Consider the following 24731-nt stretch of genomic DNA (forward strand, 5'->3'; position numbering starts at 1 on the left):
TATATTTGTAGGTAACTCTTGTTACAAAAAGAGTTATAATTGGCAGGAGAAAGAAAACAACACACACAACACAGAAAAACTTTTCCTCAAATTGCCTCTTTAAATCAGAAACTATCTGTGACTTGATATTTAGAAAGAGGCTCAAGTGGAAAATTAACAGATATATGAAATTTGGATCTGAGGAGATATAACTTCACAAAGCTGTGATTTCACAAAGGCAAGTCCTGTCATCTCATCTGTGATTATGAGCCTAAGAAGTGCCCACAATCGTATTATTATTTTTGGCCTTTACTGACATTTTTCTCTTGAAAAGGCTAAGTAACAAGTCAAAATTAAAATTGGCTCAGTTTCTCAGAGTTCAGGCATGTTAATTCAATCTTGAAAGCAATGTTAATAAATTTTCTGAGCATTTTTGAAGCTTAGAAGAAAATTAGATTATCAAGGAGATGAGATTTAATGAGGCCATAATCAGCACCTTGATTAACAGATGACTAATAAGGCGTAATATCTGAGCCCACTTACGACCAAAGACAATGCCAGGCTGCTGAGCACCACAGGCACTCTCGGTTTACCAGGAAATAGAGCTCGCCCTATGACAAGTTCAGGTGCCATTAAATTGGAAGACGAGAGTTTTTCAAAGGTAAAAGCAGCAGGGCCTCTGAAATTTATGTTTTTGTTTTCTTACTGTGAGCTCTTTGTAGTAACAGGAGCTTTTGTTAAGAACCTAGCATTCATTTCATGGAACAACTTCTCCATTTTTTTAAACTTCTTTTGGCATATATTAATGCAAAATATATAAGACAGACAGGAAACAGGAATGGATTTTGAAATCATTTTCCTGGGCTGATGGCAGTAGGGGGTGGTGCATAGAAGGGAGATGGATATCAAAGAGATCACCTCAGTTTCTATCATTTTATTCAAGATTCATGGCCCAAGTTCCAACTATCCCTGTCAGCAACCCCAAGAACACTTATGATCTGAAAATCAAATCTAATATACTTTCTATCTTTCAACAAAACAAAATAAGAAAGCTAGCTAGTAATACATGCTCAGGTTTTCCATAAATATCCCTTAAGCCAGCCAACTTGAGTTTATACAGATCTCTATTCTGGTCGCTTGGTAAAGCTAACCCACTGTGTGTGCAAGGGGACAGAATTGCCTAGTTAGTACTATTAAAATCACCACAGGCTGCAGACTGCATACGATTTGAAGATATGCTTTATTGCCTTTAGCCAATTGAGTTTGTGACCCTTGAAAAGTCATTCTGACTTTCTTCCGAGTATGTGTGTGTGAGAGAGACAGAGACAGAGAGACAGAGAGAGAGAGAGAAATGACTTCACTTGTAAGGTGCATTAGGGGCATTATATAAATATCTTTTCAACATCCGCCTCAATACCTAGAGCACAGTATTGCATATCGTGGGGTGGGGGGAGGGAGAGTGACCCAGAAATTAAGTAAACTCCACAGGAGACCCATCCCAACAAGTCTTCCTATGGCTTATTGTCCAGTGTCTCCTTCTGTGGCTATGGATGCCGGCTCTATCTATGATGCTCTATCATGACCAAATTGGACAGGATGTAAAAGTATTAAAAAACTATTGCTGTGTCAAGTTACAAAGATGCATTCATGAGAGGGAAAGACGCGCCCTGTCTACCATTACTCCAGTCAATATAAGCTCCAGAATGTTTCTGAAACTGCCATTGGTGAGGTCTGTATTAGTTTGCTAGGGCTGCCATAACAAAATACCATAGACCAGATGGCTTAAACAACAGAAATGTATTTCCTCACAGTTCTGGAGGCTAGAAGTCCTAGACCAAGGTGTTGGCAGGTTTGGTTTCTCCGGAGGCCTCTCTCCTTGGCTTGCAGGTGGCCACCTGAGTTCTCACTGTGTCCTCACAAGGCCTTTTTTCTGTATGCGTGCATTCCCTGGTATCTGTCCTGCTTGTTGCAAGGACATCACTCATAGGGCTGAGGACCCACCCATATGACCTCATTTGTCCTTAATTACCTCTTTAATGGCCCAATCTTCAAATACAGTCACATTCTGAGGTGTACTGGGGGGTCAGAATTTCAACACACAAATTTAGGGGGTACACAATTCAGCCCATAACAATGTCCTCAAAGCAAGACTTTAACACAGCAACATAGTAACAAAGGCTAACACTTACTGAGTGCTCTCTTTGCTCCAGATACTGTCCTAAGTGTCACGGCTCTATTAACCCACAATCTTCACAATAACTACAAGGCCAGTAGACTTTCACAAAAGGGAAAACTGAGGCACAGAGGCTGAGACACTAGCCTGTAGGCGACACATCTAGTAGACGGCAAGCTAGTATTGGAGCCCAAGTAGTCTGGATTACTCCGGTCCCATAATCCTCCTCAAGAGCCCACATGCTTGACCACTGTGCTCTACCACCTTTATGCCCCCAGGCTGTAAAGGCATGGCTGCCAGCTGATGATGCATGAGGCTGTCCAAGAAGAATCAACTGCTGACCAACGAGCAGAATTTAACTAAAGGTACCACTCTCCATGCTCTCATGATGCAGTCCTATCTGTACATAAAAATACCAATTGTTCACTTGTTTTTCTCAAAAGCTCACAATCCACAGAGTATCTTCCATGTGATTCATATAGCATGGTGGCTAAGTCTGTGGGCTCCGGGATCACACCGCTTGGTTTTAAACTTTAAGCTCTGCTACTTCTAACTGTGCAAGCTTGGGCAAGTCACTTAACTTCTCTAGGCCTTCAATTCCTCATCGGTAAAATGAAGATGATAATAGTACTCACTTCCTAGGGCTATGATGAAGGTCAAGGGAGACAGTCCATGGAAAGTATCAGCAGAGTGCCAGGCACATAGTATGCATTCAATAAACATTAGACGTCACTATTATTACTCTACTCAATACTTTTTAAATGATAAACTGTGCAAAGCATAAGCGTTTCACAAATCCTTGACTAAATTACATGTCATATCACAAAGGAATATCTTCACAAGGAATACATAAAACCTCCCCAAAACAAGCTACTTGGGAATTAAAATGCTTCCTTGTTTTTTTATTTGTACTTCTAAGTCTCAAATATACAGCTATCTTTTTTAGAAAGTATTTTTATAGCTTTAAATGTTGCAGTAATAGAGGATCCTAAAATACATGGGACTAATTTATGGAGATAATATGACTACTTAACAATGGATCTGAGAAAAATCAAGCCAATATGATAAATTACTGTGAGAAAACAAGCATGAATACCAACAGTCAAAAGAAAATTCAAGCTCATTCCCAAAATAAAACCTTTTACACCACATACTCAGTTTTCTCATACATAAAGCAGAATTATAATTATGAATTGTTATGAGAATCAAGTGAGATAGTATACAAAACACTTTATAAGTGCCAAAGCCTACTTGTGGAAGGTCTTAATAATAAAAATACTTTATTGCTGCCTTTGCCTAAACCAAATTTAGTTTGGCTTGGAAATTTGTAAATTTTTAAAGCTTCTTAGAAGATTCTTATAATCATCAAGGTTTAGAAACACATTCAAAGAGATGTGCAATTAAGGGAACGATTATCTTTACTATATTGATGCAATCTCAGGCGTGCATCCAAGTTGTTACTGCTATACGATGTCTCTTTACAGACGCAAGTCAAATGTGTGACCTAATTCAGAAGTCTGGAGTGGGACCCAGGAATCAGAATTTTTAAAAGGCCTCCAGGTGATTCAAAAGGTTATTTGGGAACTTCTACTATAATTTTTTACTGTGTCTATAATTTAATTGATACTTAATATGTCGATGGAAACACTAGAATGTAGCTCTAGTATGAGGTGGCCAAAAGACACTTTAAAATATGTCTGGCTCCAGGTTGCAGTCAGTCACCATCAGACACTCCTTCTAACATACCTCTGTCACTTAGATTGCGACTCCAATGCAAAGTCAGCATGGGGCTTTCAGGGTGAGTTATGAGAGAGAATTACAGGCAATGGGAACCAACAACACTGAAACAAATCTGAAAATCAACTGCAGCTCATCTATGCAGATGTTCACAACCATTTCAGACAGTCTCCTTAGGCCTAGATGAGAGATATGCCTAATTCTCTGGATCCCATTACCAAATAGTACAGTCACTCAGGGGCTCATTTAGAGAGGAGCATCCAAACTAGATAATGAGCTTACTTCTCAAGGGGAAGTGTAAGAAATATGGAATCGGTCTCTAAATGAATGCTGAGGAATGGGATACTAAACCCTCCCCAGCTGGAATGGTTAATTAATGCAGTAAGATGGAATACTATTAAAGATAGGTAATAGAACAGGATAGATAAAAGGAAATCTTCAGAGCAATAACATAAAGAGCTTTCACTAGAAGTGATTTCTTAAATGGGGAACTGGCTCCATGGGAAGCGGCACAAACAGTGATGCCTGGAACATCTGTAGTTTGACTGGGTCAAATTTTAGTGAGGTTTCAGGTAAAGCTTTTGACTTATATAGGCCATCACTGAAGAGATATTCATGTAGATGGAATGAAACAGACAAGAGTAGAGAAGGTAAAAGATGGACAGGATCTCCAAGGAATGTTTGTGTCTTCTTTCTCCCATCTGGCACCGTGGACAGCAATCCCCAACACACAAAGTAGGCAGACTCATTTTGCTCCTTGAAAGCAAGCGAGCAAAAAGTGGAGGTGTAATGACCGTGTTCAAAATGAAATATATCGAGAGACTGTAAAAAATGCAGGACAATTTGAAGAGCAAGGGCCAATACATTCTTTCGACAGGTACAGGTTTCCACTATCTGCTCTCTCCCACAGAAGTCAACTGTATTAGCAATCATGGTTATACTTATCAAAGACGGACTCTAAATCAAGCCTCTATATGTAAAACACATCTCTTCCATAAGAATAATATTACAAAGGAGACTGACAGTCTTAACTAAAGACTTAGTAGCCCTTAGCAGCAAATTATATTCCCTTGCTTTTTTGCCATACAGTGACTATAACTACATATAAATCAGTTATACTAAGAATTTCACAGCCAATCATAACCATTGCATGAATAATTAGTATGCTATTGGAGCAGCTCTACAGAATGAGAGCCTTTGGAGTAAGAATTATTAGCAGCCATTGAGCCTGGGGAGTCTAGCTGGAAAAGAGATTGAGGAAAGATGTAGAAACCTTTTTTTCTAAGAATACCAACTGGGTTGAGAGTATACTCATGTGTTAATGTTAAGTGGTGAAACTAGGATATCCAAGTGCATCATAATGAAGGAAGTACAGTAACATTATCTCAAGATCCTCTGTCTTTTTATACTAGTTTAATTGCTTCAAAAGAAAGACGACTTCTGCACACTAGAACACAAGCTTCATAATGATAGGAACTACATCTGAATTGTTCATCGTTTTGTTTCCAACACCTTGTGCTTAGCAGACACTCAATAATTACGTGTTGAGTCAGCCAAGAAATGCTTTGATAGATGTGTATCCCCAGGAAAGTTAGATCTGGCCTTGTACCTGTTATCCTTGATTAAGTGTCTTGCTCCCTGCAGCTGTGTACTAGACCCCACCTCCTCCTGCCTAGCCAAGGACAAAAGTCAGCTGCTCTCCCCTTTCTCTGCTGAGCCATCACTTTGTCCTCTGTACTAAAGGAGCCTCGTTAGGATACACATATTTTTGCCATCCTAAGAAAATGTCCTTTTGATCCCACTTCCCCTCCCAGCTATAGTCTCCTTTATTTGCTCCCCTTTGAAGCAAAACTTGAGACTTGCTGTCTCCAAGCTTCCTGACACCCTCCATCTTGCTCTATTTATTTTCTACTTGTTTTTCCCCACAGCTCACATCATTTTCTAGCAGACAGTATAATCTGCTTATTTATTGTGGTTTGTTTATCGTTTGCTCCCCAATGTTATGGAATGTAAGATCCACAATGGCAGTGTCTTTTTTTTGAGGAAGATCAGCCCTGAGCTAACATCTGCCAATCCTCCTCTTTTTGCTGAGGAAGCCTGGTCCTGAGCTAACATCCATGCCCATCTTCCTCTACTTTATATGTGGGATGCCTGCCACAGCACGGCTTGATGAGCGGTGCAACGTCAGCACCCAGGATCCAAACCAGTGAACCCAGGGCCGCCAAAGTGGAACATGCACACTTAACCACTGTGCCACTGGGTCGGCCCAACCTTTGTCTGTCTTATTCACTGAAGATTCCCAAAGACCTAGATTCATCCCTGGCATGCCGAAGACACAAAATATATGAGGCAAATGGATGTCTAAACAGTTACATGTTATTGTTCTAAACGTGTATTCACATGCAATTATCTATCAAATAACCTAAAAACTTCCTTGAAAGTTGATATTAAAAGAAAACACTTTAAATGTTAGAAAACATGTGCACACTAAAATGGTGTTCAGTATTACAGAATTCTCAGAGAAATTTATAGCTACTTAGACATAGGAGTAACTCTAGGTAAACTTTATTTCCAGAGATGCAGACATATACAAATTCCCTCATAGAATATTGTGTGATTACTGAGTTTAAACTTTAATGGAAACTCAGGATAAATTTAGGCAACAAGACTCACAATTCCTTCAGACGTTCCTCAGACACAATTAACTGATACCAATTAAATATATTAATGCTCTGTGGTAAAAATATTATCCTATCAGAGAAGAATGAGCTTACTCTAAAAAAATATATTTTTAAAAAAATCTACAAATCGGAGAACATAACTGGGATTCAAGGACTAAAAACATTCTTCTGCATAATTAAAATGGCATTATATTCAGTTAGCAAAAGTATGTAAAGCTCTTAAAAGATTGAAAATACTGTAAATGCCAGCAGATATAGATGGAACAGCATGGACCCAGGGCAGCTTGGAACCCAGGGCAGGGCCAGGGCCTTGTTCTAGTCTTGATAATAACCCTGGTAGGAACTGAGTCCAGGCAAAGTCAGACATTCCCCAAGGAATATTTTGCTGTCAAAAATCGGGATGAAAGAGGTAAAGTAAACGACAATGAAGAGGGATCTGATATTGAATAAGGGAGGAGGCATGTAATGTCCAAGACAAAAGGTGAATACAGAGAATGTGTGTGACAAGGAGGGATATATTTACTGAGCACTTAATAGGTGCCAGGGGACATGGAAGATTTTTGAAACGACTAAGGATGTCTTCCTTTAAATATTTTATAACCTAATGAGGACAGAGATGTGCATCTAAATAACTTTCACATAAGAAAACTGAAAAAAGGACTATCGTATGAACACAAATAATGTATGACTAGAGTATACAGAGAAAGAGAGATCCTGGCTGAGGGGACTGGAAAGACATCAGGTAGGAAACGTCTTGTAAGCTGACCTTAAAGAAAAGTAGTGAACAGATGAAGATGGCAGCCCAGGCAAGGGCAGTCCCATCATAAGGAAGCAACTGCACGGGGGAGGTGAAAAAGAGCTGGGAAGCAAGCACTCCAGTTCCTAAATGACACCATCACCAGGGACCACCAGCTACTCACTCCACCAACTTCCGCCCTTAATTACACCAGAGCATCTTGATTCGAATCAGCTCCCTCAACGTGATGCCTGAAGAGAGAAGCCATCTGCAGGGCTGCTAGGCTCTATCTGCCAAATACTAAAAAGGCAGTGCGATTAAATCAGGGTGCAGCTGAAGAAAAGCTTAGTGCTCTGAATGTGAGAAGCAGCCCAAAGCAATTTGTAGCTCTAATAATTCGTGCCCTACATAGCAGAGACTGATAAAGACAGAGATCAACCAAGCAGAATTTTTTCCAAGTGTACAAACACATATTCTGACAAGGGTAAATTAAAGGAACTATCCCAGACAGAAGGCCGGAGAGTTTCCTGAGTTAAAATGTACGTGTGGAGTGAGACATTTTTTAGAGAATGGAGAAAGTTATTGGTAGAGAGGTTTTTGGGTAAGTGCAGGCTGAGTATAACACACCCCTCCAGCATCACCTCTTGCTTTATTACACTTCATTAAAGGAAAAACGAGTTATTGCCCACTTCATTTTTATGCTGCTTTCTTGATCTATAGACTATTTGTTCTCTGTTAGAAAGGTTTGATATGAGGCATGACTTTCAGTAATAGCTTCCCTTACACACTCTTTACTGAAATGGCACCAGAATTCTGTCCTCCTGGTCTGCCATGTCCATTTAAGACCTGGGCAGGTGTTCACCCAGCATCAAAACATGTCCCTTTCCCTCTAACAGCCTTATCCATTACATAAAGGACCCAAACAAGCCTGATCCGATTTAGAGCTTGCTGTGTTCTGCCAAAAGATATCTACCAAAGGGCAAAAACTGAATGTGAAGGCAACCAGACACTTAGCAACACACCATTAAAGAATGTCATGACTATCACGACACTGCACTTGCTATATTTTGACCACACTGTGATCTTCAAGAGCCCTGCTATATTTGTATCAACATAATTTAAATATTTTATTTTTCTACCTTCCCTTGGCCCTGAATGATTTCTTTTCTCAAATGCATGACTTGAAATAATGTCTATTTTAGATAAAAGTATAAAAATCAACAATGGGAGGAATATGTTCTATAAATAATACACCCGTAATTTGCACCAGAGCTGCCCTGGCACGAGTTAAGCCCTCATTCCAGTATTGATAATTCTACTGAGCTTTCCCTCAGTAGCCACAATGGAAACAGGGTAATTAGGGCCAATTCTACAATCCTGTGAAATTTACCACTACACCTCTCATAAGAAATTCCTGATACGCTGGGGGGAACTACATTTTAATTCTTCAAGGGTAAATGCAACGTGTACATTTATAATTGATAACAATCATCCTATTAAAGTCTAAAAAGAAGATTCCAGTAAGTTAACAGACTACATTAACTGCTACCTTTCTTTTAGGGTGCTAATAATGCTTATTATTTAGTATACTTACATGTATAGTAATGCAGGTGCATTTAGCATAGTGCAGCCCATGAGTCAACTTTGTCCCACAGACATGGCTTTTTTCTTTACTAGATCCCATTGTAAAATTCAATTAGGTGCTAACAAGTAATAGCTGAGTAATTTCCACTGGTGCACAGTCAGAGTTAGTGGAGGTAGAGGGGAAACTCTCAGAAGCCATGGTGCTGGAAGCCAGGGCTGAGAGAACTCCCAGCAGGCACACCACGAGGCAAGGGGGACCTCTCGGCTGGTGCACCAAGTGGGTGGTGAGTCTTGGCCAGCGGGCCTCTGGAGCAGAGGGGAGGGGAAAGTGCAAGCTGATATGAATCAGCCCACAGCCAGGGAGCAGGGAACGCTTTCCACTGGTGCGACACAGGAGATGAGGAGATGGGTTACATAAAGGGGATGCACAAATAAATATGTATATTGAGAAGCCAGATTTCTCACTCTCAAAGAAGGAAGTACAAACACAGAAAGAGAGAAGGCTCAAATAAAGCAGGAGACACTGAATTATAATTGGAGATGGCATGGTTTCAGAAAGCTGAGAAATAAATAGTATAGATGTCTGTGGGTGTAAATACACGTGTGTGTATGTGTGTGTGTGTGTTCTGTCCACTTAGAAGGCCTAGAAGCACAGAGAATACTTCCCACCCAGATCTTGGTTTCTAAATGCCATTCTCCACTGAAAGAAACCAGACTCCTTGAGAAACGGCTGATTCCAAGGCTGAGTAAAGAAAAGCATGACATGAACCTGGAACATCTTGTGCCAAAAAGTAAGACAGAGTTCTCAAAGAATGATGGGGACATCTGAAAGGGACACAGGATTCCACTCCCAGGAGTTCCCACTGGCCAAATTGGGGACAACTGTGCTTCAAAACCACCACTAATAATAATAATGTGTCATAACCCATTGAATAAAATAAGAATCCATAAGTCCATACCGACATAATTAATTAGGGGAGAAGAGAAAGTTTGACCATAGAGTAGGATGCTAATTAATAAGTGTATAAGGAATTTTTAAAAAATCATCATTTAGCAACCATCAGACTAAGAGCTAATTTAGACAAGAAACTTCAGTGGCATCCCCTGAGAACTTGTCAGAAATGCAGATTCTCAGGCCTCATCCCAGAGCCACTGAATTGGAAATTCTAGGGGTGGGGCCCTGCAACCTGCGCTGTACCGAGGCCTCCCAGGTGATTCTGATGCAGCTAAAGTTTGAAAACCACTGCTCTGCTGCCCACAAAACTGGCCACCTGAGGTTCTTACTCAAAACCCAGAAGGTCTAGTGACCTGACAGGGGGCTCTGTGGCTGACGGAAGGTCTCCACTCTCTGAGCCAGGACACTGCCATTTAGAACTCGACAATTACTCAAAACAGACCCAATGAGCTCACATTTAATCAAGGCAGTGGCTATTTCAGAAGGTCACTATTAATATACGAAAGGTGGATACACTGACAGATGCAAATGATGGCCATCTGTGGCACAAAAAAAAAAAAAAATAGTTCTAAGGTACTCGCTAGGCCTTTTGCTCAAGCAACCTGCAAAAGTTTTCAGAATGTAAATATGATTTCCCATAAATAAAAATTTTATCCACACTTTAACCCACTGTCGGAGTACATTTTGTATTTACATTCTTCTTAGAAACTTCTCTTCTGTAATTTTCCTTTTTAATTATTTATATAAGCACGTCCTAAAAAATGTCGTGAAACTGCTTACAAAAATTCACACAAGATTCAACATCTCTTCCACCCCAGGAATAAAAACATGCTCTAGGAATGTGCTCAAAATAATCATTTCTGCCACTAGGTTCAGCTTCAAGTTTAACAAATATTTTAAAGCTTATGTGCAAAGCACTCAGTCCTGTGGAGATAAAAAGATGAAAGCAGGCAAACAGGATCCCTGTGCAGAGGAGAGATGACGAAGAAGACATGTTCCAGCTTTCAAACCATCATTGCATTATCCTCATAAATGGAATTGCTGGTTCCGAATTCTCACCACTGGAGAGGATTTCAAGCTCTCGATATTTCTTTTCTTCTTCTTTTGTATTACACCAGAGTTAGACTGTTTTCGGTGGTGGGCATGGAGAGAACCCGCAAAACTACTCTGCTATGGTATTTAAAAGAGGGAATGAGAAGCTGTGGTGATGTGAGAAGTGAGACCTCCTTTTCCTTTATTTGAGGGACTGTTCACACGTCGCACCTCCAGTGGGGTGCTCACATCTTTGCTCACAGAAATGGGATCAAAGCTGGTTATCTGGGCCCAACCAGCCCCTGTGTTATTTTGTTGTTGTGTTAGCACACTTGCCACAGGCGTGCCATCTTAGTGGGCAAGTTTATTAACAAGAAGGAGGGAGGGAGGCCAAGGACCTTTGTTCCACTTCCTTTTCTCCGCTCATTAACAGATCGTCAACAGGCAACCAGGTGAACTGAAAGGAGTTGATGTTCGCACCAGCAATTCTGCTACTTGTTAGCAGCTCTGGTAAGAGAGGAAAAACAGATAGGAAGGGGAAAAAAAAAAATCCTGGGAGGAAATGTGGAACTCAGATTTTGTTCATCCTGCTGGATTTCTATAACCCTTGCTCTCCTTAGCGCTCTTCATCATGAAAGTCCTGAGCTCTCTGCAGAGGAGCTCCCTCCAGTCCCTTTTGTTCCACTCTACTTTCCCCTTTCCTCCTGTCCTAACTGGGCGGTTTATGAAACCTGGACCTCAAAGATACTGCGATGGGGAGTGGACAACTGAGAGAGCAGGAACAGAACCTGCATCCATGCTCTCAGTCTAACGCAAACCACCTTTTAGGAACAGAGGTTTGGGATCAAAAACAAAATTTGGGGGTGCAATCAAAGAAAAGATAAGCCTCAAGCTAGAGTTCAAACATAGACCCTTCTGCCACCTTTGTTTCCAACATGAAAAAGTAGGGACTATGTCAATAACTATGAGGACCCTTACGATTTTATTAAAGGGAATTTAGAATCAAGATCAGGGCTCAGAATGTTTGAACACTTTCTAGAACATTCCAGAATGGTCTACTTTTGATTAAGTATTAATGGAGTGTGGCCAGATGACTATCATAAGGCACAGATCCAAATATAATTCATTTTATACTGTAGATAGTAACTTTTTTGGATTTGAAAAATATATATTCACAGAAAATTTAAATATGAAATCTAGATTTCCTAGCTCAGATAATGTCTTCAGAGCAGGCCGCCTTTAGATAATGCCTTTTGCCTTTAGAGTAATGACTCACCATTACATTAACACGAAAAATAATAGGGCTTGTAGAGGTTATCACAATCTTGTATATCCTTCTTCCTAGCCTAACGCTTCCACATAAGCAGCACACCTTTTCAGCATAGGCAACAGGTGTGAACTGGTCACCAATACATATTGGGGGTTAAAGAGATACATTTTTCCCTCTATAGAGTATTAATAGATTCAGCCTTCAGCTTTTCTTCCCAATCTTTACTTTGTTTCTATAGAAAATTAACAGATCTCTCTCCTTACCTTCCTCCCACCCCTTCCTTTCCACCCTCTCTCCCTCTAAAATACAGACGGAGTAAGGTACCCTCTCTCCTCACTGCAGTACAATGACTATAAATTCACTCATTCTGATTAAAACAAAAAATATCAAAATGAGCATGTGCAAATACAAGATGTTTCCGATCCAAAAATATTTGCAAAGGATACCAAAGGGGGTCAGGAGACCCTCTAAGAAATGCTATTTCTTTATTTCGCTTTATTTGTCTCACTCTCATAAAGTAGAAATGTTTGCTCAAATTTCCCCAAATTGTGAAGTTTTACCAAGATCTTAAAATCTGCTAATGTTCTTCAGAGACCTAAGGTGTTAGTCTTCAAGAACGATAGTATACGATTTGCTCCATAACATCTGAAAATGTGTATAGCGACAGGAATTGATGGCAGGGCAGCATTATAAAGTTACCCCATGCTGATGCTCTTTCTGGCACAGATCACTTAACCGATGAAGTTGATGATTTAACCAACTGCACTTTTCCCTAATACCTTAGACAAAACACAATCCTCCCATGGTTCCGTCAACAAAGTCCAAAATGCGTAATAAAAATTCAATGTAACGGAAAAAAGCAGAGCGCCTCCTAGTCATGAATGCGTTCCTGAACTTGATGTTTCCCCAGGTTAACCTTCTGGGGAGCTAACAACATCATAATGCCATAGAAATGACAGAGGAAAAATCCAAGAGCAAAGAACTAATTAGCTCCATAGGGACACACCAGACAGGAAGGCTAAGTTCCAAAGGGTAGAGTGTAAACCCTCAAGCAGGGAAAACTATAAACATGATTCACTTCTTTATCCAAATCCGATCCCTTAAAGCAGACATTTGGGATTGCCCTGTGAAGTAAGAGGGCACTGATTGACAAGTTTTTCGGTGGGAAGTTGCTGCAATCCAAGACAATGATCGGTATGAGTGTTATCCACATGCATGAGAGAATGCGCGAGAACTTGGCAAATGAGAACATAAGGAGACGTGGAGAATCTGTTCTCCTGGAGGAGCCCGGGGGACAACTTCTTCTATGCGCCTACATCCAACATTTCTCTAGGAATTCTCTTTTCTACCTTGGTTAATGCAAAGCTCTCTCTAATACTCAGTTATTTGGTCATGATCTGTTTTTCTATCACTGTTTTCTTCTCCAACTCCCCTCTTGTTTCTCACTTTCAGATAGAACAAGATTGCCATCCCTCACAGTAAATGCAGTTCCTATCTGCACATGTCCACGCTTAGTCTCGGGATGAAATTGAAAGCATTCAGGAATGTGTTTTGGTGGAGACTAGTCTACTTGCTCTATACCTACTGGATTTTACAACCCCTGCTGGTGAGGAAAAGAAATAACATGTTACCAGCGAGAAGACAATGGGAACCCTGCTACACATATGGAAGAAAGAAACCTCCAGGATCAGGGATCTGCAAACAGAAGTAAAGAGGGTGAGACAAAACCTGTGATGATCTCCCATTTTGGGGTGTCATCCCTGAAGCCACACATCCTCACCCCTGAGGCCACAATTTCCTCTGTGGACACTGGTGGCTCGAACGATAGTAGGAAAAACAAATCCATGTCCTCACATTATCCCCATGTCCAAATCCCATTTTCCAGAGTCTGCTGGCCCAGCCTTCTTCCCACTCCACCTCTAGAATGATCTCCAGATTCTGAGATTTCTAATCTCAGAGGGGCTGGCTTGTATCTCTCCCCCATCCCTGATCTTCACGCATGCTCTCTAAAGAGTGATACACTAGCCAACTATCAAAGCCTTGGAGATAGAAACAGCCCATTTCAAAAAGTTTATTTCTTTATACATGCATCTGTTGAGCACATAGCAGCCCATTAAAGGAACAAACATCACAAACTGTGTTTCTCACCCATTTTTCATTCTTGCCTCCCCTGAAGGGCCTTTTTAGACATTTTTTTTCTAATCGCACCGCTCCTTGGACAAGTTTAATACCATAGATATACTATATATCTGTTTCGTGACATGTACACATAAAAAGAGCATGATTTTTTTCACCAACCAAGAACCAATTTTTGCCCCTTTGGGAGAGACATAATGCCTGCTGAGGATGCATGATCTTAAAGCAGGCAACAATTAAAGTAATTTTGCCAGAAGTGTTTAACCACTGCTTCTCTAATACTTAGTGGCGTACAAATCACCGAAAACATCATCTCCCCTTTAGATCAGTCATCTGTATTAAGGAGCTCCAGAGAAGCAAAGTCTTAATCTCCTGAGATGCTAAAACACAAATCTTCTTCCCGCAGTGCCTAGTGCCTCTTCCTCGGCCCTCCAGAAGAAAGTCTACAGCATTAGCAAGCATTAACCCTCAAGGAAACACTAACCCCAATGAAGTTCTTCCTACAACCTTAAAGCATTTTAATCATATACTAAAACACAAACCCAATCAACTCATTTCCCACTCCCTTAACTAGATAAACATACTCACTTCTTGCCGCTTGAAGTTCTGGACATATTCTTCAAACTGTTCATCTTTTGTTTCATCGGCTTTCCCAAGCTTCTGAAGGACCTAGTTTGCAAATAAAACAAAATGGTTTGATTTAATAACGTTTTCCAATAATACGCAGAGCAAGGTTGTTGCTTTGCTCTTTTGAGGAGATGTCACTCTTAGCACAGCTGGTTTTTCTGTTCTGGGACATCCTGGCTTTGGAGTTCAACAGGCTTTAACCACAAACCCATCACTCCCAGGCTGCGTGACTTTGAGCAAGTGTCATGCTACACTGCCTTTATTTATTTACGTATCTGTTCTCTCCAGTAGGCTATATATGACTTAAAAGACAAAATCTATGCCTTGTCTTTTTGGCCAAGGCATCTGGCACAAAGCTTGATGTATAACAGGTATTCAACTGTTTGTTAAACAGTGAACCAAAGTTATTCAACTGAAGTATTAACTTACTTCATAGGGATGGTATTAGAGTCACTGCAGCCAGGCACATGGTAAGTTCTCCCTCTACCATCTTCCCACATTCCCTTCAATTCGAAACTCTTGAAGAGGCACTGGGATACGCTAGGCCCCACGATAAGCACTGGTCATCCAGAAATACAAAAACGAATAAAGCAAGGCCCCAGCACTTAATCTCAAGAAATTTATAATCTAGTGGGGTAGACGAGACAGGTTCACAAATAACAAATCAAAGACAATGTGTAATAAGCAACATGAGGGGCTTTCAAAGTGTTACGGGCAATCTCCTTTAGAGCTGAGGGCTTCAGGGAATGCTCTGCAGAGGTTCCTCAAACGGTACTGGAAGTTCCAATAGACAGGAAGGAGGCAGAGGACATTCCAGCCAAGGAAGCAGCCTAAGTAAAGATCACTGGAAAAATCATTACGACTGTGGGATTGGGCATGAGTAGTCCTGTTTTCCTAGAGCACAGGACTGGTTATCAGGAGAAGTCGTTCTTAGAGATACAACAGAAAGTTACTTTGAGACAGAGCAGAAGGATTCTGAGAGCCACAACTGGGTTCACTATTTAAACTCCTGTATCTAGTACCTAAAACACCAACGTGTTTAAGAATATAAAAACTCTGCAAACACTGCCTTCTCAGATACACGCGCCCTACGGCATTACCAAATATATTTTTGTGAAACATAAACATTCAGGTATTAAAACATATATTCTTACAAAGCACTTTCTATGGCTAGGTTTTACATGAGATTACACCAATTTGTTTCCTAAAATCAAACCTATACCCTTGTATAAATTAAGAAGTTTTAATGAGGTCTTTCAAGGCCTCATTAAAACCACCTAAAACTTGGAAAGAGACAAGAGACATCACTGGGCGTCCTTTGGTGCTGTGCTGGACTGCATTTCTGATTGGCCTCCTGCCGAATGGGCATTTTACAGCTCCACAGGGACAGAGGTTAACTCGAAAATTTCTCTTAGAAAGGCATGATAACTGTTTCCGTCCAATGGAAAAGATAACCCCAAAGATTATAGTTTATCACCCTGTAGGACTTTAAATAGTTTTGTATCTAACTCAGCAATCTTATTTTAAAATCTCTTCATTAAACAGTCCATAAATACCCAGCTCGACAAATACACTGTGAATCAGTTTTAACATCATACTGGGCACTTCATTAATTAACGAGTTGAATAAAATCTATGACACATATATTTTATGTTTACATGAAAATCTTGTCTTTAGTTTTCAAAAAACTACAACAAGAAGATCAACCTAGAAGAGTTATGCAAACACAGAATATTGTTACTATTATTTTTATTACTATTGTTGTAAGAGAGATAGGGGAAAGCAAAATTACACAGGCCCATGAGCAAGAAAAGTAAAATTCAATCACAGAGGGACTCTCGAGCTTGTTACAAGATCCCTTCCCATCTATGCCCATATTTTCATTCTAAGTAATGCTTTAAGAAGGAGGAAGTTTGAAGAGTGATGTCAGCATCATGGGGGAGTGAGTTGTTCCCTTTGTCTCTCCCCTCTACGTTACAGCAACTGGACATCCACTGACAAACAGAGGATTCCTTACACAGCACAACAGGATGCCTAAGGGATCCATGCATCTATACATCTAAAGGTGGGTGGACTGGACCCCCAAGAGGAAATGGAACTGGGGCAGCACCCTCTCCCCCTCCCCCAGCAGCAGTGATCCAGGGTACAGTGATCACACAGGCCCACACACCTGCAAGCAAACTTGGCAGGGGCAGGAAAGAAAAGGTGTGGTTTGCTCCCTGCCCATGTCCCAGCAGATCCAGTATGCACACCCCCTCCCCCTGCCCCTGGAGTGGCCAGGTCTTTCCAATAATGGGGATACTATACAAAACTCAGATTTTCCCAGCTTGGACAGGGTGCCCTGACCTGAGTTTTGAAAACACACTGGCTAGCACCAGAGACCAGAGGCTGCACAGCAAGCAACAACAGAAACCTCTCCCTGCTTAGCTGCTGCTCCCCGCTAGTGGTAGCAGGAGAAACCTGCGACCAGAGATTTCAGGAACCACAGCAGAACCGGTGACCCTGCCCCCATGGATGGCACCCCGAAAACCAGCTCCACCAGCAGCAAGGGCTGCATACAAGTCCCTGGGTCCCCAGGCCCCCAGCAGCAACAGCAACACTCATGAACCCAGCACCTCTGGCAGCGGTGCAACCAGCACCCCCAGACAACCCAGGAGCAGCGGCATAGACAATGTGCAGGGCAGCAGCATCTGAGCCCATGGAGAGCAAATGAAGAGCCAGTGGAGGAACACGAGATCCATACAACCCCAGAAGCAGCAGAAGTGCTTGGAGCCTGGTAGCCTCATTGGCAACACCTCAGACTGCAGGGACATCGAAAGCAGCAAGACACAAGCAACCTGAGAGGCACAAGCAGCACAAAGAGGGCACTGACGACACCTCTGGCAGAGGCAGCAGAGGGTGGAAAGTGCAGGCTGTTAAATACCATCCGAAGCAGCTCAGAACCAAAGTCATCAAAGCCTTACCCAGATAAGAAAGGTGGGTACTACCACGAATGCACTGGCAGAGGATCAATTCATCAAACACCAGGAACAACTACAGTAACACGGCAGAAGAGAAAGAGAATAACAATTCTCCAGAAACCAAACTTGAAGTCACAGAACATTACAATCTAACTGACAGAGAATTCAAAATAGCTGTCATAAAGAAACTCAACGAGTTGGAAGAAGATTCAGAAAGACAGTTCGATGAGCTCAGGAATACGATTAATGAACAGAAGGAGTACTTCACCAAAGAGATTGAAACTCTGAAAAAAAAAAACAAAGAGAAATTCTGGAGAAGAAGAACACAATTAATGAGAAAAAATAATGTAGAAAGCATTAAAAATAGAGCAGATCATATGGAAGAGAAAATTAGTGAGATTGAAGATAGAAACCTAGATATGATCCAGGTGGAGGAGGAGACAGAAATAAGATTTTTAAAAAATGAATAAATTCTTTGAGAAATATCTGACTCAATTAGGAAAAGTAACATAAGGATTACAGGTATCCCAGAAGAAGAGAGGCAGAAAGGAGCAGAGAGCTTATTCAAAGAAACAACAGCTGAGAACTTCCCCAACCTGGGGAAAGAACTGGACATGCAAGTCCAGGAAGCTAATAGAATTCCTAATTACCTCAATGCAAAAAGACCTTCTCCAAGGCATATAATAGTAAAACTGTTAAAATTAAATGACCAAAACAAATATTAAGGAGAGCAAGACAGAAGAAAATAACCTACAAAGGAACCCACATCAGGCTTTCAGCAGATTTCTCAGCATAAACATTATAGTCTAGGAGAGAGTAGAATGATACCTTCAAAATACTGAAAGACAAACACTATAAGCCAAGAATACTATAACCATCAAAATTATCCTTCAGATATGATGGAGAATAAAAGCTTTGCCAGACAAACAAAAGCTAAGTGAGTTCATCACCACTAGATCTGCCTTGCAAGCAATATTGAAAGAAGCCCTCCTACATCAAACAAAAAGGCAAAGGTTTACAAAGCTTTGAGCAAGGTTAAATAGACAGACAGAATCAGAAAGCTGCAGCTCTAAGTCAGAAGAGGTTGGCAAACCCTTAATTATACCATAAAGGACAAAAAGAAAGAAAGCATCAAAAACAACTATACCCACTTCAATATGATCACAAACTAACAAGACAAAAAACATAATTTATGAAAACAAAAACATAGAAGGGGAAGAAGTAAGGGACAGAACCTGAATTGGCAAATGGAGATGAGGCAAATTGAATGCAAAAAGACATTAAAAGGATGATACACCATGATCATGTGGGATTTATTCCAAGGATGGCTCAAAATGCACAAATCAATTAATGTGATACAACACATTAACAATATCAAGAATAAAAATCACATGATCATCACACTAGACGAAGAGAAAGCAACTGACAAGATCCTACATACATTTATGATAAAAATTCTCAATAAAATGGGTATAGAAGGAAAGTATCTCAACATAATAAAGGCCATATATGACAAAACCACAGCCAACATTATACCCAATGGTGAGAAACTGAAAGTTATTCCTCTAAGGACAAGAACAAGAAAAGGATGCCTGCTCTCACCAATCTTATTCAACAGAGTACTGGAAGTTTTAGCCAAAACAATTAGGCAAGAAAAAGAAATAAAAGGCATCCGATTGGAAAGGAAGAAGTAAAACTCTCACTATTTGCAGATGACATGATTCTATATTCAGAAAATCCTAAAGAATTTGCCAAAAAACTATCAGAAATAATCAAAGAATACAGTAAAGTTTCAGGGTACAAAATCAACATACAAAAATCAATTGCATTTCTAAGCACTAATAATGAACTTTCAGAAAGAGAAATCAAGAATACAATGCCATTTACAACTGCAACAAAAAGAATAAAATACCTAGAAGTAAATTTAACCAAGCAGGTGAAAGACCTATACACTGAGAACTATAAGACATTATTGAAAGAAATTGAAGACGACATAAAGAAACGGAAAGAAATTCCATGCTTATGGATTGAAACAATACACATATTTAAAATGTTCATATTACCTAAAGCAATTTACAGATTCTATGCAATACCAATCAGAACCCCAATGACATTTTTCATGGAAATAGAACAAAAAATCCTAAAATTTATATGGAATAACGAAAGACCTCGAACAGCTAAAACAATCCTCAGAGAAAAGAACCAAGTTGGAGGTATCACACTCCCTGAGTTCAAAATACACTACAAAGTTATAGTAATCAAAAAAATTTTGGTACAAAAACAGACACACAGCTCACTGGGACAAAATTGAGAACCCAGAAATAAAACCACACATCTGTGGACAGCTAATTTTTGACAAAGGAGCCTAGAACATGCAATAGAGAAAGAAAAGTCTCTTCGATAAATGGTGTTGGGAAAACTGGACAACCACATGCAAAAGAATGAAAGTAGACCATTATCTTACACCATCCACAAAAATTAACTCAAAATGGATTAAAGATTTGAACGTAAGATCTGAAACCATAAAATTCTTAGAAGAAAATACAAGCAGTACACTCTTTGACATTGGTCTTAGCAGTATCTTTTTGAAAGCCATGTCTCCTCAGGCAAGAGAAATAAAGGAAAAAATAAACAAATGGGACTACATCAGACTAAAAAGCTTCTGAACAACAAAGGAAATCATCAACAAAATGAAAAGATAACCCACCAACTGAGAGAGATATTTGCAAATTATATATCTGAGAAGGGGTTAATTTTCCAAAATATATAAAGAACTCATACAACTCAACATCAAAAGAACAATCTGATCAAAAATGGGCAGAGGATATGAACAGACATTTTTCCAAAGAAGATATACAAATGGCCAACAGGCACATGAAAAGACATTCAACATCACTAATTATTAGGCAAATGCAAATCAAAACTACAATGAGTTATCACCTCACACCTGTCAGAATGGCTATAATTAACAAGGCAAGAAATAAGTGTTGGAGAGAATGTGGAGAAAAGGGAACTCTCATACACTGCTGGTGGGAATGCAAACTGATGCAGCTACTATAGAAAATACTATGGAGATTTCTCAAAAAATTAAAAATAAAAATACCATATGATCCAACTATTTCACTACTGGGTATTTATCCAAAGAACATGAAATCAACTGCTCAAAAAGATATATGCACCCCTATGTTCATCAAAGCATTACTCACAATAGCCAAGACATAGAAGCAACCCAAGTGCCCATCAACAGATGAATGGATAAGGCAGATGTGCCATATATATATATATATATATACAATGGAATAGTACTCAGCCATACAAAGACAAAATCGTGCCATTTGTGACAACATGGATGGACTTGAGGGTATTACGCTAAGTGAAATAAGTCAGAGAAATATCGTTTGATTTCACTCATGTGCAAGATAAACAAATACATAGAGAAGGACAACAGATTACTGGTTACCAGAGAAGAAGGTGATCAGGGGAGGGCAAAAGGGGTAAAGGGGCACATATGTATGGCAGTGGATAAAAACTGGACTATTGGCGGTGAACACGATGCAGTCTATACAGAAACTGAAATACAATGATGCACACCAAAAATTTACACAATGTTGTAAGCCAGTATGACCTCAGTAAAATAATTTTTTTTAAAAAATTGAATTGTGGTAATGGTTACATAGTTCGGTAAATCACTGAATTCTATACTTAAATTAGTGAATTTTATGGTATTTATATTATACCTCAATAAAGGTGTATTAAAAAACTATCTGTAATAAACATAGCAAAATATTTTTTTAAAAAGTTTGCTTGAGGGCCGGCCCGGTGGTGCAGCGGTTAAGTGCGCACGTTCCGCGTCTTGGCAGCCCGGGGTTCGCATCCCAGGTGCGGACATGGCACCGCTTGGCACGCTGGCCATGCTGTGGTAGGCGTCCCACATATCAAGTACAGGAAGACAGGCACAATGTTAGCTCAGGGCCAGGCTTCCTCAGCAAACAGAGTAGGACTGGCAGTAGTTAGCTCAGGGCTAATCTTCCTCAAAAAAAAAAAAAAGTTTGCTTGATTCCTCTTTTTTCCTTTTACCTTTTTATAGCTGTGTCTCCCAAATGACCCCCCACCACAAAACCAACAAATTTTAAAAAACAAGAAAACTAAAGTAGCAGGGGAAAGACACCTAGCATTTACCATATGAATTTTTCCCTAATTCTTAAAATCTACTAATTCATAAATTTTTGTTACTCCAGATGAGGTAAGTCATGGGGAAGCAGCATCACCTCATCCGATGGCAGCGGTCTACAAGGAAGGTTATCAAACTCTTCTGGACAAGCAGCAGCAGTCCAATCCTCGGTTCTACAACTTTGTATGTTAGTGAAAAGGCACTCTTGTCTCAGAGAAGGGGAGAAAAGAAACAATCATTTATGAAGCATCTGCTACGTGCCTGAAACTGGGGAAAGTGGCAGAGCATCTCTTTAGTTGTCGCTACCCTCCTATCTGGCACTTATTTTATCCACATGACAGCGGAGAAAATAGGATCACACAGTAAGTAGCTTAATGCAGACTCTCAGGAAAATCCCCTTTCTGAGGCCTGATACCTCTATCACCACCCACCCATACAGCCTTTTCCCCTCGTTGGAAGCAAATAGGATTTATACATTTTAACTATTATTCTCATCTTCTCGTTCAAGATTCCTGAATGCTACCATGCCCTAAGAAAGCCATGTCTTCTAGGCTGCACATGTACAACCATACAGGCAATCTTCAGCAGACCCCTTGCTGAAAGTTCTTTATGCAAACTTCAAATCATAGTTCTTCGCTTTTTATGTTTTTAGAAATTGTACAGTAAACTAAAATAACAAAAACACTAACGACAAAAAACTGCTCCTGGGTGTAAAGAGAGACAAAAGAATTATAATTGGATGACATCCTAAGCCCACACTCTGTCTTCTAAGGAAAATAACGAAGGATTCAGAACTCCTCGAGTTATTGCACACCCACATCTTGATACCAGCTGCCTCTGATGGCACAGCCACAGGGGAGATGGAAGAGGCAGGGCAGAGAGGCAGGAAGGGATCCAGCCAACGCTAAGAGCCTTCTCCAGGCCAGTCACTGTGTTAGGCACTTTGTGTCTATGATTTCACCTGATCCTCGCAGGAACCTGCACATCTGACTTCACAGACGAGTGAACTGAGACTCTCAGACTTCAGACAACCTCCCCAAGATCATACCCTTTACAAGCAGCAGAACCAGATTCAAACCCAGTCCTTCCACCCCGTTCCTCACAGTGCCTTCACCAGAAAGAAAGTACCAAATGGCTGATCCACGTAATAAAATGGATGCTTATAATATTATGAAATAGAAATGCCAAACTTCTCTATCAAAATTTTAATGTGGTCATAGGGAGTGGTATCTATAACAGGTGCTAAATTATTTGCCTTTATTTCCACATAGCAAATCAATCCATCAAAAACCCATGATGATTCTTCTCACCTATAACAAAACCTCTGTTTCTCGATTTTGTTTCTCCAGGCATTTTTAATCTCTTATTTGAAGTAGAGCAAGACCTACTTTGCTAAACCATCAGATTCTACCATCACCACCTCTTTTCTGATTTTCCCAAGGTTTCCAAGCTCTCTTTTCTAACATGTGCCTCTGGACATCTTATTTCCCTCCTCTAAGTCCTTACTCTGCTTTCTCGAATCAAATCCTAGTTTCTCATGAAGGATCCCAAAGTCCCAACGCCCTGCCGACACTCTTCTTACATATCAAGAGAGCCAGCATGTGGCAGAAAGAGCAGTGGTTGGAAGGGTAGTGATGACACCGAGGTCCTCGTCCTGACAAAGTCATTGAGTGGTAGAAGAGCAAATATTTGGCATGCATGCTGTCATATTCCAATGCTTTGGGGAATCCTAATTTATCACACCATTCTATCCCGCTGAACCTAGACTTGACCTCAGAATAGTTTTGCATGAAATGTATCTAAGTTGGCCTGTGAGCTGAAACCTATTTACCATCCCTAACTTAAGATCAAGTTATGACGGGGTGGGCCCAGTGGTGCAGCAGTCAAGTGCGCACATTCTGCTTTGGGGGCCTGGGGTTCGCCGGTTCAGATCCCCGGTGCAGACATGGCACCACTTGGCAAGCCATGCTGTGGTAGGCGCCCCACATGTAAAGTGGAGGAAGATGAGCATGGATGTTAGCTCAGGGCCAGCCTTCCTCAGCAAAAAGAGGAGGACTGGCAGCAGTTAGCTCAGGGCTAATCTTCCTCAAAAAAAAAAAAAAGATCAAGTTATGATTCTAAAAGCTCCAAGCTTTCTTTAAGTAACATTTCATTCCTACATTGACTCTTCCCATCATCCCCATCCTACAAAAATCCCTCTTCCCATTATTCAATCACGAAGCTTCCCAGATCCTCCATGAAGCCTGACGAGTCTAGTCTGAGTTACAACATCACCTTCTCTCCAATCAACCTAGTACCAAAACTCCCATAGTTATGGGCTTCCTGTTATCCTCATAATAATACTGCAACTGGGCTTTTCCATGCTCCAGGCACTTTTCCAAAGACTTCAGATGTATTAACTCATTTAATTCTCACAATAACCCTATAGGGTAGAGGCCATTATACCCACTTTACAGATGAGAAAAATGAGACACTGAGTTTAAGGAACTCGTCCAAGGTCTCAGAGCTAGTTACTGGAGGAGCCCAGGTTCTGATCCAAGTAGTATATCCCATTCTACTGAGAGTTCATACACTTGCTCTGACCTTGTCAATACATTTTATTTCACTTTCAGGTTGTATTTGGCTTATCTTCACAGAACAGCGTTAAGAGCACAGGCTTTAAAGCAGTGGGGCTCCAAAACTGCTGCACG

The 24731-nt window shown here is 40.5% G+C and overlaps 1 protein-coding gene across 1 annotated transcript in view; it reads right to left on the bottom strand.

The window, feature by feature from the left end:
* The window catches only part of AMPH (amphiphysin), a 226590-nt gene that overhangs the window by 104105 nt on the left and 97754 nt on the right, over positions 1-24731 (bottom strand). Inside the window, exon 2 of the mRNA XM_046670061.1 lies at positions 14872-14952. Coding sequence (XP_046526017.1) covers positions 14872-14952 — 81 coding nt within the window. The remainder of the gene's footprint in view (positions 1-14871; positions 14953-24731) is intronic.

The sequence above is a fragment of the Equus quagga genome, chromosome 8, assembly GCF_021613505.1.
Source record: "Equus quagga isolate Etosha38 chromosome 8, UCLA_HA_Equagga_1.0, whole genome shotgun sequence".
Taxonomy (NCBI): domain Eukaryota; kingdom Metazoa; phylum Chordata; class Mammalia; order Perissodactyla; family Equidae; genus Equus; species Equus quagga.